The sequence below is a fragment of the Trichosurus vulpecula genome, chromosome 1 (assembly GCF_011100635.1).
Source record: "Trichosurus vulpecula isolate mTriVul1 chromosome 1, mTriVul1.pri, whole genome shotgun sequence".
NCBI classification, from domain to species: Eukaryota; Metazoa; Chordata; class Mammalia; order Diprotodontia; family Phalangeridae; genus Trichosurus; species Trichosurus vulpecula.
Window position 1 is genome coordinate 497,445,926 of NC_050573.1, and position 16,000 is coordinate 497,461,925.

The 16,000-nt window shown below is 38.4% G+C and overlaps 1 protein-coding gene across 2 annotated transcripts in view; it reads right to left on the reverse strand.

The window, feature by feature from the left end:
• NFX1 (nuclear transcription factor, X-box binding 1) overlaps positions 1-16,000 on the reverse strand; it is an 81,809-nt gene that overhangs the window by 24,328 nt on the left and 41,481 nt on the right. For both annotated transcript variants that reach the window (XM_036739269.1, XM_036739277.1), the window contains exons 12-15: positions 12,487-12,569; positions 8,545-8,653; positions 3,088-3,207; positions 2,042-2,121 (exon numbers count right to left, since the gene is read on the reverse strand). In XM_036739269.1, the coding sequence (XP_036595164.1) occupies positions 2,042-2,121; positions 3,088-3,207; positions 8,545-8,653; positions 12,487-12,569 (392 nt within the window). The remainder of the gene's footprint in view (positions 1-2,041; positions 2,122-3,087; positions 3,208-8,544; positions 8,654-12,486; positions 12,570-16,000) is intronic.

Here is a 16,000-nt window from a genome sequence, read left to right on the forward strand (position 1 = left end):
AGGAAAAAAAAAAATCAGACCAGAAGTGTTGGAAACCACTCAAATATAAAATTACAAAGACACAAAGATAAAGGAAGGGACTTGTCTAAAAAGACTGCAGTCGATACACTGTGAACTTTGCTTATGAACATGTGAGGAAAATGGAAGCAGGTGTAGGTAGTGGAGGATTAATAGGGAAGTGCAGCAGCATCCTTTAAGAGTGTCAGGAATGAAAAAAAAAAGTGTGAAAAAAAAAGGAATGCTAAAACTCAAAAAGCTAAAGCCAAAGCTAAGCTTGGTGAGTCCCTAGATTCTCTCAGCTGAGCATATCCTCTTATTAATATATGTTATTCAGTCATTTTTCAGGTATATCTGATTCTTCATGAACCCATTTGAAGTTTTCTTGACAAACACCCTACGGTGGTTTGCCATTCCTCCTTCAACTCATTTTCCACATGAGGAAACTGAGGCAAACAGGGTTAAGTGACTTGCCCAGGGACACACAGCTATTGTCTGAGGACAAATCTGAACTCAGGTTTTCCTGACTCTGAGCCTGGCGCTCCATCCACTGCTGCCACTGGCACTACCTCGCTGTTCTCAATACATTTTAATGCTACTCTATCACTCCTTTTAGCTATTTTGTTCCTTTTCAATGGATAAATGAAAACACATAGTCTTTCATATGTACAAATAACACAGGGATACAAAAGAAAATGCAAGACAGCTGCTTCCTCAAAATGGGGAGACAATACACAGCAGAGGCTCCAGCTTCAGGACGGATCAAAGGGTCCTTAAGGGGCACTGGCAAAGCATATGGTGATGCATCTTCTTAGGCATCTCTGCTACCAATAAAAATTATGCCAATTTCTGATGCTGAGCTGCTTGACAATGCCAAGGATTTCTGTGCTGAGAACTTTCTTTTCTGGGTCCTCCAAAGCTGTGGCTGCTGAGGGGGCAGCCCCCAGGTCACCATTCCACAAGCGCTGCTCCCCTGGATGAAGGTTGTGGGCACAAGACTTGAGCAGGGGCAGCAGCCCAGGGGAGGGCTGCTATTCACAGGGCTCACCCCCCAAGGTCTGGAGGGACGTAGCGGTGGTAGTTTGACCCACATGGCTGTAGCAGAAGTGACCAGCAGTGAATTCTGGAAGTATTAGTCAGAATGCTTCCTTTTAAATTCTGTCATAGTATTACCGTTGTTTTAAGCCAGGGTTAGACATTTCAGAATGCTTTACCCGCGCTCTCTTCTAGACCAAGTACGCCGTGACAAGAAAGAAGCTGGTGAATTCACAAAGAGTTAGTGTGGCTTTGTTGAGAACACGTGATGTCAAAACAACCTCGTAACTGTTTTTGGGAAGGTTACCTTTTGGAAAAGTATTTCTATAGGTTTGATGAAGGTTTGCTAAGCACTTTACATGGTATTTTATTTGATCTTCACAACGACCCTGTGAGGTAGGCACTATTATTTTCACTTTAGAGTTGAGGAAACCAAGGCTGAGGAAGGTTAAGCGACTTGTCATGGGTCACACAACTAATAAGTGTGTGAGGCTGGATTTGAACTCAGATCTTTCTGACTCCAAATTCAGCACTCTACCTAATGTGTCTAGGAATGATACAGTTTTTCCTCATGCTTTGCACAAACAATAGGAAGATGTCTACATGTCCTTGGCCATGAATTGCATTACCATTTTTGTTAATGACTTGGAAAAAAAAAATCACAGATGGTGGCATGTGTATCAAATTTGCAGATGATACCCAGCTGAAAGGGAGAGCAGGCACACTGCGAAGGGAGGACCCAAAAGAAGCTAGAATACTGAGCAATCAGAAGAGAAAACTGAACATGAATAAATCACAGGATCATAGATTTAGAGCTGAAGGAACCGCAGAAGTCATCCTTTTTTTTTTTAAATAAAGACAATGAAGCCCAGAAAAGTTAAGTGAATTTGTCCAAGACCACACAGATTTTAAGTTGCTGAGCTAGAAAACAAATAATTGAGCTTTAGCTCAGCGTTTCTAGCAATGAACACTATTAACTACTATCAACAACTGGGAAGACAAAACTTACCTCATGTTTGCCCATGCACCACTTCTGAGTAAGGTAAGTACAAGGAGGGCATTTCACCTCACTATGACAAGAATGGAATACTGCATTAAAACAAAGACAAAATAAGGAAAGGTTTTTATAAAAAGAATTGTACACATGTAAATTTTATATTCTGTATAGTTTATATCTTTTAAAATCAGAGGTTGTAAGTCGTTTTCTCATGAACTGATAAGCACATAATCAGTAAATACCACACAAGTTAAAAAAAAAAAGCTTAGTTTAAGGGAGAAAGTTAAGGAGAACAGAGAAAACCCAGACCCTGCCCTAACTCAGCTAGAGAAATGCAGAAAAAAAAGGAGTGGAGGAACAGTTGTTCCCACCCGCTCTCTTCCAACTCTCCACCAGGACGCCTGGAAAGGTAGCATGGCACCAGGTTAGGAAGGGCTCTGAACATTACACAGGTCTCCTGACTCCCAAACCAGTACTACTGTATACTAAATGCTGCTGCTATAAACCTACCTGAAAGGGGTTAAGCACTGATAGGAGGGAAGAGAAAAATATTTTAAAGGTGCCCAAAGAACATCTTTTAAAACCATGGTAGTATAAGAAAGGTCCACTGAGAAACTACAGCAGCATAGAAAAATTTGTAATGCTGCATCTTAAGGATGGACAATTTCTTTTTCAGACAGTAGGTCTAATAGTCACAGAAATAAACTCCAAAATATTCCACAAATAAAATTTTACAATTCTAAAGTAAACAACAATTTCTAAATATGTCTAATGTGGAAGAGACTACATAAACTGCTTCCTTTTAAATTCTGTCATAGTATTACTGTTGTTTTAAGCAAGGGTCAGACATTTAAGAATGTTTTATCCGCTACCTCTTCTAGACCAAGTATGCTGTGACAAGACTTTATGGGGGGAATCTAGGTTTGTTAAATGGTAATTGTGAAGTGTAGTCTATGAATATTAAAGACAGCAATATAAATACCTACAAGTATTGGGGAAAAATCTGATTCATTTATAGTTCATAAAGTTCAAATAAATATAAATTTAGAGGAACTCACCAGGATGATCACATTCATGGAGTCTGGTACATGTATTTTTACACTCTGGGGGTTTAGTACCACAAGGAACTGGAGGGAAAATCACTGACTCTCCACAATAGCATGTTAATTCATCAAAACCTGAGGCAGCAGAAAAATAAAACTATTATGGCAGCGCAATTCATATAAATTGTGGTAATTTTTTTTAAAGGGCTCTGAATGTTAAGGGAGTAAATCAACCAGCAGACTGAGTTAAAAATGTGTTCTATCATAAACTTTATCCAGGTAACTAATCATTCTTTTCAGTGTATCTGGCAAAAAAAAAACTGTATACCCCAATTATTTCAAAGACACAAAAATGGATAGGGTAATTAATTCAAATCACAGTGTGGAAGCATATTAATAAAAATTTCCTGTTATTTCAACTGAAAACATTAAGAAATGAATATTTCCCTAAGTCTTTTCCAGACTTTTCCCTTTATGAAAGTGTATAGAGGGTCAAGAATGAAAATACAACCTAAGTCTTTGGAAAAATGGATTATAGGTGGTAACCAAACTTGGAACAAAAAGTACTATCCTGTCAAGTAAGATCAATGCCTTCCCCAACCCTTTGGGGATATACTTACAACCTACCTAAGGGCAATGCCGTCTTCTCCATATTCAGAAAGGATTGGGGAAAAAAATAAATAATTGGGCGAGGGGGGGAGAGGGTAGGGCAGGCAGGTTTCAAGGCAATTGGGCTTAAGTGATTTGCCCAGGGTCACACAGCTAGTAAGTGTTAAGTGTCTGAGGCCGGATTTGAACTCAGGTCCTCCCCAATCCAGGGCTGGATTCTATCTAGCTGTCCAGCTGATTCTATTCAACTATCCAACTGAATCTATCCACTGTGCCACCTAGCTGCCCCAAAGATCAGAATATTGATCACAGGGAAGAAGCCCTATCAATCAAGGAAGAAGTTCAGTAGATAGAGTAGTTTTACTAGAAGATGAAGTGAATATTATTCTAGAATGTTGACCCCAAAACTGTATTTTAATATTTTGTGACCTTTTCCTTGTTCAAGACTTCTATAACTGTTACCTCAAATTGTCTTGGGGTAGAGAGAGGTTTGAGGGCATCAAGGAACACTATGCCAGTTTGCACATTTTGCTCTCTAAGCTAGAAATGTATAGATTTAGAATGTTAAATAAAAAAAAATTGTTCCTGGCAGCCTTGTGCCTAAAACACAAAGTACATAGACAATTAATATTTTTTCTTTGACAACAGGTAGTTAACAAATAAACAAATCATATATTTGAGGTTGGACTACTGCAACAATTTAAATTTTGAAATGCAGAAGACATTGTCCTGCAGCAGAAATAAAAGCCAGAAATGACAAGCATAACTATATTTCTGAATTTTAACATCATTTTAAATTAGCATATGCCAGATAAAACACAAACATGCTTTAAGAAGCATTATTGCCAAACTGTATAGCTGTTACCTGCCTGTAACAGCACCCAATTGAGGTTTTTCTTCTTTTGCAGAGTTATAGTCTGGATGACACTTCTCAACTTAGGGGGGGTCAGTTCTCTAATTCATGGCCTCAGTAAATTCTTTAATTGAGAAGGTGGGAGAACCAACTAGAGCTACAGAAGCAAGGCGCCATGCCAAAATTATTCTACCACATAATACTACAAAAGTTGGCTACAATATTTTATAAACATCACCTCTCCATGTTTCAGTCCAACCTATGGGACATTACAAATCAGAGGATAATGTGATCTATCTTAAATTAATGTACTTTAATTCAGAAACTTTAAACGTGACATTAAAAAATTGCAAAAAATTTAAACAATCCATGCATGCCCCCAAATTCCATGTAATATAGTTTGGGGAAAAACTAACTCAGAAGCACATGCAGGAAAGAAAAGATACATCAGCAGAATTTCATATCCTTCATAAAGTCATCTTATACTATTCTAACCCAAAGCAATCGCTCTCTTCTCTGATCATGTAATTCTGTTTATCCCACTCATCTGTAAATTAATCATGCATTTATCTGCCTTATGAAATTTCCTACATTCATTCACCCAAATAATTCTTGAGCAACATATTGTCTAATAGGAATGATAAATAAAAAGACACATACGCAAATAGCAAAACCACAAAATAAAAGGCATCATGAGAGGCATGAACAAAATGTTATGGAAATGCAAAGAAAAAGATCGTTTTCATCTGGGAGATCTTCTACAAAGAGGAAGCATGGTGAAGCAGAAGGAACTCGAGGCTCACCTGAGGCACCCAGATCTGGGCCTGGAGCACTGCCTTGCTGTGCGACTTTGATAAAGCCACTACACAAACTCTAGACTGCAGTTTCTCCTCTGACACATAATGAAGCTAGACTAGACGATTTGTAATTCTCTTTCTGCTCTCAAGCCTTCATGACTTCAACAGCGGCAATGAAGGCACAGGGCTATAGCTCCCCAACTGCATGCTGAGGTGCCATAGGGACAACTTAAACACTGGGAGGAAGCAGTGACACTCAGTATCTGTCAAATGACCGGACAACCACTGCTCCAGGGGAGTTACCAGAGCCAACACTAGATGGCGCTGTATCCCTTCGAAGGATACCCTCGAATGTGAGAAACAATCTGGTTTAAGTTCTCTCATAGCTTTGCAAAGCTGCGTTTCCAGTTGTTGCTGTGATAAAATGCAAGGATTACCAAAAATCAGTGTGGAACAGGAAATGACAGTGGTCGTGCCCAAAACAATTCCAAGGTTTGAGAAACTGTACAGTGTCCAACAGGTGTACATATTTCATGTGCAAGTACTTACAATCTTTTCTTTCAATTTATGTGTACTATTTTTCAAATGGCTACTAGGTTGTTGGCAGCTAGGTTGGCTCAATGGATAGAGTATTAGGCTTGGAGTCAGGAAGACTCATCTTCCTCAGTTCAAATCTGGTCTCAGACACTTACTAGCTGTGTGACCCTGGGCAAGTCACTTTGCCCTGTTTGCCTCAGTTTCCTCATCTGTAAATGAGCTGGAGAAGGAAACCATTCTATTATCTTTGCCAAGAAAATTCCAAATGGGGTCATGAAGAGTTGAACATGACTGAACAACACTTAAGTTGTTAAGACATAAATAATTATTAGGTAGTTTGGACCTAACTATTTAATAAATGGAATGGTTAGGTATTTCTTTTGGCTAAGGGGTACCACAAAAAAATTACTGAGACACAATGGGCTATATGAACACAGCAAATTTGGGTATTCCACATAAGAAATTTATTATTATGTATTTCAGTCAGAAAGTTTGGGAATACCAAGCATTCGTTAGCAAAGGGCATTCTAGGCAGGGAAATGATATGGAAAGGCAGGCCAGAGCCAAGTCGAGTCAAGAAACATTTATTACACACTTACCATGTGCCAGATACTGTGCTAAGTGGTGGAAATACAATTATTAGCAGAAAGAAAAACAGTTCCTGCCCTTAAGGACTTTATATTTTAAAAGTGGAAAACAATATATAAGAGGAATCTAAGAAGCTGAGGCTGGGGGTGGGGGAAGAAGAGAAGGTACACAGGCAGGGGCATGGCAGAGTGGGGCTCAAGGAAGTAATGAAGACATGGCTAGCCAGGTTCTAAAAGGCCTTGAGTGCCAGACTAAGACATGGATTTTATTTGGGAAGCTACTAAAGGTTGTTGAACAAAACAGTGACCAGTGATCAGCCGTCTTAAGAAAATTAATCTGGTACCAGTATATAAGAAAGATATGTGAGTATAAGACTGGAGGTAGAGAGAAAAATGCAATGGCTCATAAAAAAGATAAAGAGGGCATGAACTGGGATAGTGGAGGGAGGAATGGAAAGAAGGGGGCCAGAATTATCAGAAGACAGAAACTGAGAGGACTTGGCAACTGCATGAATATAGGGGAAAGGGGGAAAAAAAGTCAAGGATCAAAGAATGGTGGTATCATTAACAATAAACATACAATGTTTTGTTTTGTCTTGTTTTGGGAGGGGGTAGGACAGGGCAATTGGGGTCAAGTGACTTACTCAAGGTCACACAGCTAGTGTGTCAAGTGTCTGAGGCCGAACTCAGGTCCTCCTGACTCCAGGGCCGATGCTCTACTCACTGCACCACCTAGCTGCCCCTAGAATGTTTGATATAGTAAAGAGAGTAGAGAAGCCCAACTCTCCAACAAAAGTCCCTGCAAAGATCTAAAAGGGCCTCAAATGGACAAATGGAACCATGATCAAGAAGACCAAAGAGAAAGAGCAGTGAGCTTCTCTATCTAGTCCAGGGCTACATGAGATGATGGCCAAAAGCCTGTGGAGATTTGTAGAAGGGTTACACTAGAGGCGGCCAAAGCCAGCTGATTTCTAGTAAATGGGATCTAACAACTGTGGGAGCTCTGAGCAGGGAGACACCAGAGAAACATGAAACTAGTCCAAAGTCCCACACATCCAGAGCCCAGAGCTCTGGCCAGCGGGGCCAGGGAAATACAGGGAAGTTAAACCCACAGCAAGAGATGGAGTCAACTGATGGTTGGGGACCATGCAAGGAGAATCAGATGGAAATGGGGCTGAAGACAAATAAATCAGGCTACCAGAGATGGTGGCAGAGGCAGTGTTAATGTCAGCCATCTCATTTGGTAACAGTGCCAGCAGCTTCCAGACTAAGGAAGACAGGACTGCAAAAGACATGTCTATTCCACCAAGAGGTGGAATCTAATCTTGGCACAAAGTTCCTATCTAGGAACTGAGGTTGGATATATCAGTAAAAAGAAGAAAACAGTGATTACAATGAAGAAATCTTATGGGTTAAGAAAAGTCCAAGAAGTAAAAGCAAAGCAAAGTAATCCCACAAGTTTCGAGGAGTACAAGGAGACAGAGAAAAAAAATGGTTTGCCACAACGACTCTAAGAGGAGCTGGATCAAATGACATAATATTTGTTAAGCACTTAGCACAGTGCCTGGTACATAGTAGTGACTTTTTCTCTCTCCTAATCCTGAAAAATTAAACAAGAGATAAAAAATGAAAATTTCTCAAGAAAGAATCAGAAAGAGAATTATTAGCCTAGAACAAAAGGTGAAAATCTCACCCAAGTGGGGGACTCACTGAAAAACAGGAAGGTTCAAATTGAACTCAATGACTCACAATAAGAAATATCTGAACAAAATCAAAATACTAAATTATGAAGACACATAAGTATTTTTTATCAAAAATAGCTGACCTGGAAAATGTGAATAATAAAAAAATTTTTAAAATAAACTTAGTAAACCCAAACAGTGAAAATAAACACGTGTGTGTATATTATGCATATACACAGACATGCGTGTATATATGTGTGTATGTATATGTATGTATATACATGAAAGCAGCATCTTAATGCAAAGTGAGTTAAACAAATATAAGTCAAAAACCCAATTTCCAATGTTTATGCCCAAGTAAACCACATGTAGAGGTGATGCATTAGAAACATCAGTGCAGCACTCACTTGTTTGCCAGCATGTCTGACAGTTTCCCCGGTGACAAGGCTCCTCACACCTATGAAGGCCACAGTTGAGTTTTCGTCCACAAATTAAGGAACACCTATGCTCTTTATCCTGGGAAAGAAAGAATTAATTTCTTTTATAAAATGGACTAAATTAACCAAGTGCTACTTTCCACAAGGCAATCAACAAGCATTTATTAAGCACCTACTCTGTACCAAGTACTATGCTAAGTACTGAGAGATATGAAGATAAAAATGAGACTATACTTGCCTTTAAGGGGTTTATATTTCCCTGGATCTATAACTTGTTCACAGATAAGTCAATTCAGGATATATACAAAATACATACATACTGATAGGAAGGAGAGGATACTTGAACTGAGCCTTGAGGGGGAGCTAGAGATTCCATGAGGTAAAAGAAAGGAAGGAAAATATTTCAGGCACTTGCCAAGGCACAGGGGCAAAATGTGAAACATTAGTAAGGGAAACAAGTTGGCCAATTTGGCTACTGGAATACAAAGCATGTAATATGGAAAAGCTTGAATCAGTCAAGTGACATATTGTGGAAGTGAGCGTATTCAAAACAAGAATAAAGTGAAAATGCTCACTTCCACAATATGTCACAGAAAATGAAAAGAAGATTTTATAAAGTTCTTTTGAGAATGAGGGTACGTGCATGTGTCTGACCACCCACTGGGAAATGCTCTGTACTCAAATATTGAACCTTGGGGATGGTTTGTAAACATTTGATGATAGGTTCAGAAACTGCAAGAACATGTTGCAATTAATAAGAAAGTGGTCATCCCAGTGTCTTTGCCAAGAACACCCCAAATGGGGTCACGAAGAGTCAGACAAAATAGAAATGACTCAACTACAAAAACAAAATTTGATCTCCAAGGTTCTACTAAGATTTGGTGGGATCAAAACGATGCCTGGCATGTGACTCTAAATGAGAACATCTTATGCAAAGGATAAAAGCGGAAGGAGAAGACTGACTTGCAAAGACATGATTTAGCTGTAATGGTGGACTTTAATTATTCAGACTCTGCTAAAGCTCTCTCTGCCTAAAGGAGAACTGCTAATATCTGTCTGACTTGCCTTAACAAAAATTTCATTCTTAAAAAGGACCCAAAAGAACTTCTCTTCTGCTCCTGATTCTTGCTAAAAGAGAAGAACTGGTTGCTAGGGAGGGAATGACGGGAACAGAACAAACAGACAAGCATAACAGCCATGGAGAAGACAGGCTGAAGGTATTATATTAAACAGAAAAGCAAGTCTTTCATAATACAGATAAATGGCTTCACACAAAGTCCTTTTTTCTATTCTGCTTTGTATGGAAATGCTTGTCTTATCTGATGTTGGTTAAGTTCAGAATTTTTTTTTTTTTTGGAAAAAAAAAATTAACTTGTTTCCACCATCCTCTCAAGCTAGCCTCTTATAACTCTCCTCCTTTTCACAGCCAAACTCCTAGAAAAATCCTTGTCTCCACTTTGTTTTCTCTCACTCACATTTCAACCCTCTGCAATCTAATTTCATCACTCAATTCAGTGGGTCCCATTTGGAAGAGTTCCAATAAAAATTCTTTAATGGTACTTTCTGTAGTAAAAAAAATTGCCTAATTATGTTACAAATATTATTTTTTCCAAGCACATGAATGACTGAAGCACTATAGGTTTGTTTCTGCAGTGACTCAAAACAGTCATGATCATGTGCATAATTCTGACGTTCGTGCACAAACTACAACCAATTGACCACCTTCTTACTAATTACAACATGTTCTTGTAGTTTTCTCAACCTATCATCTAATGTTTACAAACTACCCCCAAGGTTCAATATTTGAGTACAAAGTGTTTCCCAGTGGGTGGTCAGACACATGCACATAGCCTCATCCTCAAAAGAACTTATAAAATCCTCTTACCATTTTCTTTTTTTTTTTTGAGGGGGGAAGGCAGGGCAATTGGGGTTAAGTGACTTGCCCAAGGTCACACAGCTAGTAAGTGTGTTAAGTGTCTGAGGATGGATTTGAACTCAGGTCCTCCTGACTCCAGGGCTGGTGCTCTACTCATTTGCCACCTAGCTGCCCCCTCTTACCACTTTGTGTGACATACTTGTGCAAGTGAGCATTTTCATTTTATTCTTGTTTTAAATAAGATCAATGTAGAACCAGATTTAACTACATTAATCTGGTGTTGTGCCAAACATTGCAAACCTTTATTCAAATTAACAGTTGAACATCAAAATTAAATTTATGATTATTATATTAAACATATTCTGAGATGTTACTTCATTAAAATGTTATTCATTTTCAAAAAATATAAGATAAAGAAATTTTACACAAAGACTTGCAGATAATAGCATGCATATGAGGTCCTGCTGGATTACTTCTTTAATTCTTACAGAATGTCCCAAAAAGGTATAATTAGTTTTATAATTTTCTATTTAGAGTTTTCATAATTATCAGCATAAAATTTTAGACTTTATAATTATACAATATAAATTTTAATTTGTAGATTTTTTTTGAGCAAAAGTTGTCACTGTTATTGTAAGCATCTAATGAATAAACCTAAAAGAATACCATGAGTAACCGAGATCTTTTTATTTTGAACTGGAAGAAATGGTAACAGAGTGTCAAGTCAATCAACTGAAGAACAACAAAACAAACTGTGGTACATAACTAATAAATGTAATTGGAGAAAAATGTGAGAAAAAATGCTGAATATGAAGAATTCTGAGAAATGTAGGCAAAGTTCTGTGAATTTATGCAAAGAGAAGTAAGTAGAACCAGAACATTCTACACAGTGACCACAACAATATAAAGGAAAGGGGCAGCTAGGTGGCACAGTGAGTACAGCACCAGCCCTGGAGTCAGGAGGACCTGAGTTCAAATCCATCCTCAGATACTTGACACACTTACTAGCTGTGTGACCTTGGGCAAGTCACTTAACCCCAATTGCCCTGCCTTCCCCCTTCCAAAAAAAAAAAAACAACATAAAGGAAAACAACACTAAAGACTTATTTTGCTCAATGAAGCGATTGATTGTTACTGTCCATTCTGGGGTGAAACACAGGTTCTATTTATTGACTAAGAGGTGTAGTTGGGGGATAAAGAGTGAGGAACAGACATGGCCAGTGTGTTGATTTGCTTCGTCTGACAGCTCACTCCAGTCTGCATCTGCTGCTCTTCCTGGTTTCAACTCAAAGAATAGCACTTCAACTCTAATCTCACCACCACGCTGCTGACTTAAGCCTTGACAGATGCCATCTCCCTCATTTTCCTCTCCCCTCTGAATGGAGGGCTGGGGGGGGGTAGAGTGCCAAATTCCTCCCAATGCTTTCCTTTATGGAGGGGAGAAACTGGACTCTCAGCTCATTCTACTTTGCATCTGCTGCCCTGCCTGGTTTCAACTCCACAGAAGATGAGGTCCCCATGCTGGTATCCCCTTGCCTCCCCTTCCTCCCACCTGCTTTCTTGCTCCTTTTTTTTTTAAATTTATTTTTAGTTTTCAACATTCATTTCCACAAGATTTTAAGTTATAAATCTTCTCTCCATCTCTACCCCACCCCAGGATGTAATAATGTATTCTGACTTCCCCATTCTCCAGTCAGCCCTCCCTTCTATCACCCCCCGTCCCCTTTCCCCTTTTCTTTCTTGTAGGGCAAGATAGATTTCTATACCCTACTGCCTGTATATCTTATTTTCCAGTTGCTGCCCCCATTTCTGTGTTGTCTTTCCCCCACCCCCTTCAATTCTAAGTTGCTTGAGGGCAGGGACTGTCTTTACTTTTATTAATTGTATCCCCAGTGCTTTCGCATAGTGCCTGGCATATATAGTAGGTGACTAATAAACATTTACTGGAATGGATTGTACTTAATACAGGGTACAGCACTCAAGTCTATGGCATCCTAGTAAAATGTTTATCATACTTTACAATTATGTAAACTTACCACACAGCATATTTCATTACATTTGTGTCGTCCACACAATCGTTTCTTACTACATCGCTTGTCGCACAAAAATGTAGCATCGGCTATTGTAAAATTAAAAAGAAAAAAAAGTCATTTATTAATACTTAAAATGCTGCATTTAGGTAGTAATTAACATTAAGTTATCTATACAAATAAATAGCCCAGCACCATAGCATATGATTAGAGGAAGCACGGAGGTGTGGGAGTCTGGAAGACCTGTGCTTAAACCCAGTCTCTAGTATTTACGAGCTACTGTGACATTGGACAAGTCACCTAATTGCCCTGAGCCTCATCTTCAAAATGAGTGTGACCTAGATGGCTTCTAAGTTTCCAGGTCTTAATCTATGATCCTGTGATTCTCTCTTCTGTGTCCTTTTCTGTTTAAAAATTACAGCTAACATTTACCTTTGTTACTGACAGCTAACATTTACCAAGCACTTACTATGTGCCAGACGCTGTGCTAAGCGCTTTGCAATTATCACTTCATTGGATGCTCACAACCACCCTGGGAAGTAGGTGCAATTATTATCCCCATCTGATAGATGAGGAAACTGAGGCAGACAGCAGAGAAGTGACTCGTCAAGGCTCACATAGCTAAAAATGGCTGAGACCAGGTCTTCTTGACTCCAAGCTTGGTGCCACCTAGCTGCTTTATTATTTATGTGTGGGTGATGCCCAGAAAAGAGCCTCTCCCCATAAAGTCTTACTTGGTATCTTGTTGTGGCTAGGGACTGACCCAAGGTGCTCAAAGGCTATGTCAACAGAACAGAGGCCTTGGCCGTTCTGTCACCATAGAAAGATTTTAAGTATGGGCTCTGAAGATCGGCCCTGTACAAAGAATCTTATCACCTGTAGGCTGATTGCTTAGTGACTAATTACCTGCATCTAGAAACTCATTAAATTAAAAAAAAAACCATAAAATGGCCCTCAGTCCTATTCAGCCCTCTTCTATTTCTGCAAGGAAAGTGGGAGAGAATTCCAAGAATCACAGCTTTTGGATCTTCTACAAATTTTATTTTGACTGTTGGTACTATAATTGTGAGACATCTGTCTAGTAACCAATAAATAAACATACTATGAGTGGGACTAAATTTTACTAATCTTAACATTCCCACTATTGATAAATTAGAAGAAAGAGGCTGCATCTAAATGGGAAGATAGCTTACAGGTGCTGCTTATACTGGCAAAGGAAGTTGGTGTCATCATGTGTTCAAAGGCAGTAAGAAATGTTACTTTATGGGATATCTGGTCATTTCATATTGTAGTAGAGATAAGAATTAGCAAAAAAATGCCACTATGAAAATTATTAGGGCCTTTGCATTCACTGACATTGGCTGCCAAGCATGAAGAGGTACAGAACTTGTTAGGACCCACAAAATTAAATCAACACAAGACTTTAAGACAAGATCGCAGTCTGACCACCAAACTGAATAATAACTAAGATATATATGGAGAAACTACAGTAATTTCTTCCACTATGATTCCATAGGACGAAGCATGTTACCTACTCCTGACAGAGAGATAATGGACACTGGGTGTAGAAAATGACACATATTGTTGGATACAGCTAATAGGTAGATTCATTCTGCTTCACTATGCTCGTTTAAAAAAAAAAAAAAGCTTTTCCCTTGGTTTTCAGTGGGAGGTGGGGATGTTCAGAGAGAGATTTTATAATAGTGATGCCAAAAATAAGAGGGCCATTAGAAAACACTTTTAAAAATAATCATAAGATAAGAACTCACCATTTAACAAAAACTGCTAGGAAAACTAGAAAATAGTAGCAGAAACTAGGCATAGATCAACATCTTACATCATATACCAAGAAAAGGTCAAAATGGTGCATGGTTTAGACATACAGGGTGATACCATAGGCAAATTAAGAGAACAAGGAATAGTTTGCCTGTCTGATTTATAGAGAAGGGAAGAATTTATGACCAAACAAGAGACAGAGAACATTATGAAATGCAAAATGAATAATTCTGATTAAGATTTTACACAAACAAAACCAATGCAACCAAGATTAGAAGGAAAGCAGAAAGGTGGGAAACAATTTCTACAGACAATGTCTCTGATGAAGACTTCATTTCTCAGAAAATAAAAAGGGAGAATGGAATCAAATTTATAAGAATATCAGTCATTCCCCAATTGATAAATGGTCAAAGGATATGAACAGATAGTTTTCAGAGGAAGAAATTAAAGTTATCTATAGTCATATGAAAAAATGCTCTAAATCACTATTGATTAGAGAAATGCAAATTAAAACGACTCTGAGGTACAATCTCACACCTATCAGATTGGCTAATATGACAGAAAATGAAAATGATAAATGTTGGAGAAAAGTGGGAAAACTGAGACACTAATGAGTTATAAACTGATCCAACCACTGTGGAGGGCAATTTGGAACTATGCGTAAAGGGCACTCAAACATACCCTTTGATCCATCAATACCACTACTAGGTCTATATCCCAAAGAGATCACAAAAAAAGGAAAAAGGAGCTACATGTACAAAAACATTTGTAACAGCTCTTTTTGTCGTGGTAAAGAGTTGGAAATTGAGGGGATATCCAGCAACTGGGGAATGGCTGAACAAGTTGTGGTATACAAATGTAATGGAATACTACTGTCCCCTAAGAAATGATGAGCAGGCAGATTTCAGAAAAATCTGATTAACACTTGCATGAACTTGCTGAGTGAACTGAGCAGAATCAGGAAAACACTGTACACAGTAACAGTAACATTGTGAGATAACCAACCTTGGTAGACTTAGCTCATCTCAGTAATGCAATGATCGAAGTCAATTTCAAAAGACTTATTATGGATAATGTTATCCACATCCAGAGAAAGAACTATGGAGTCTGAATGCAAATCAAAGCATACTATTTTCTCTTTTTTGTTTTTTTTTTCTTTCTCATACTTTTCCACTTTTCTTCTGATTCTTCTTTCACATGACTAATGTGGAAATATACTTAATATGATTGTACATGTATACCCTATATCAGATTGCATGCCATCTTGGGGAAGGGGGCAGGGGGAGGGAATTTAGAACTCAAAATCTTATAAAAGTGAATGCTGAAAACTAAAAACAAATAACTAAATTAAATTTAAAAAAAAATGATGAACAGGCAGTTTTCAGAAAAACCTGGAAAGAATTACTTGAACTGAAGCTGAGTGAAGTGAGCAGAACCAGAATAACACTGTACGAAGTAACATCACAACACTGCATGATGATCAACTATGTCTGACTTAGCTCTCCTAGCAATATAATGATCCAAGACAATTCCAGAAGATTCATAATGGAAAATGCTATCCACATCCAGAGAAAGAACTATGGAATCTGAACCCAGATCAAGGCACACTATTTTCACTATTTTTTGTGGCTCTTCCCTTTTTTTCTGTCTCTCCTCACAACATGACTAATGTGGAAATATGTTCACATGATCGCAAATGTATAGCCTATATCAGATTGTTTGCTGTCTTGGGGAGGGGGGATGA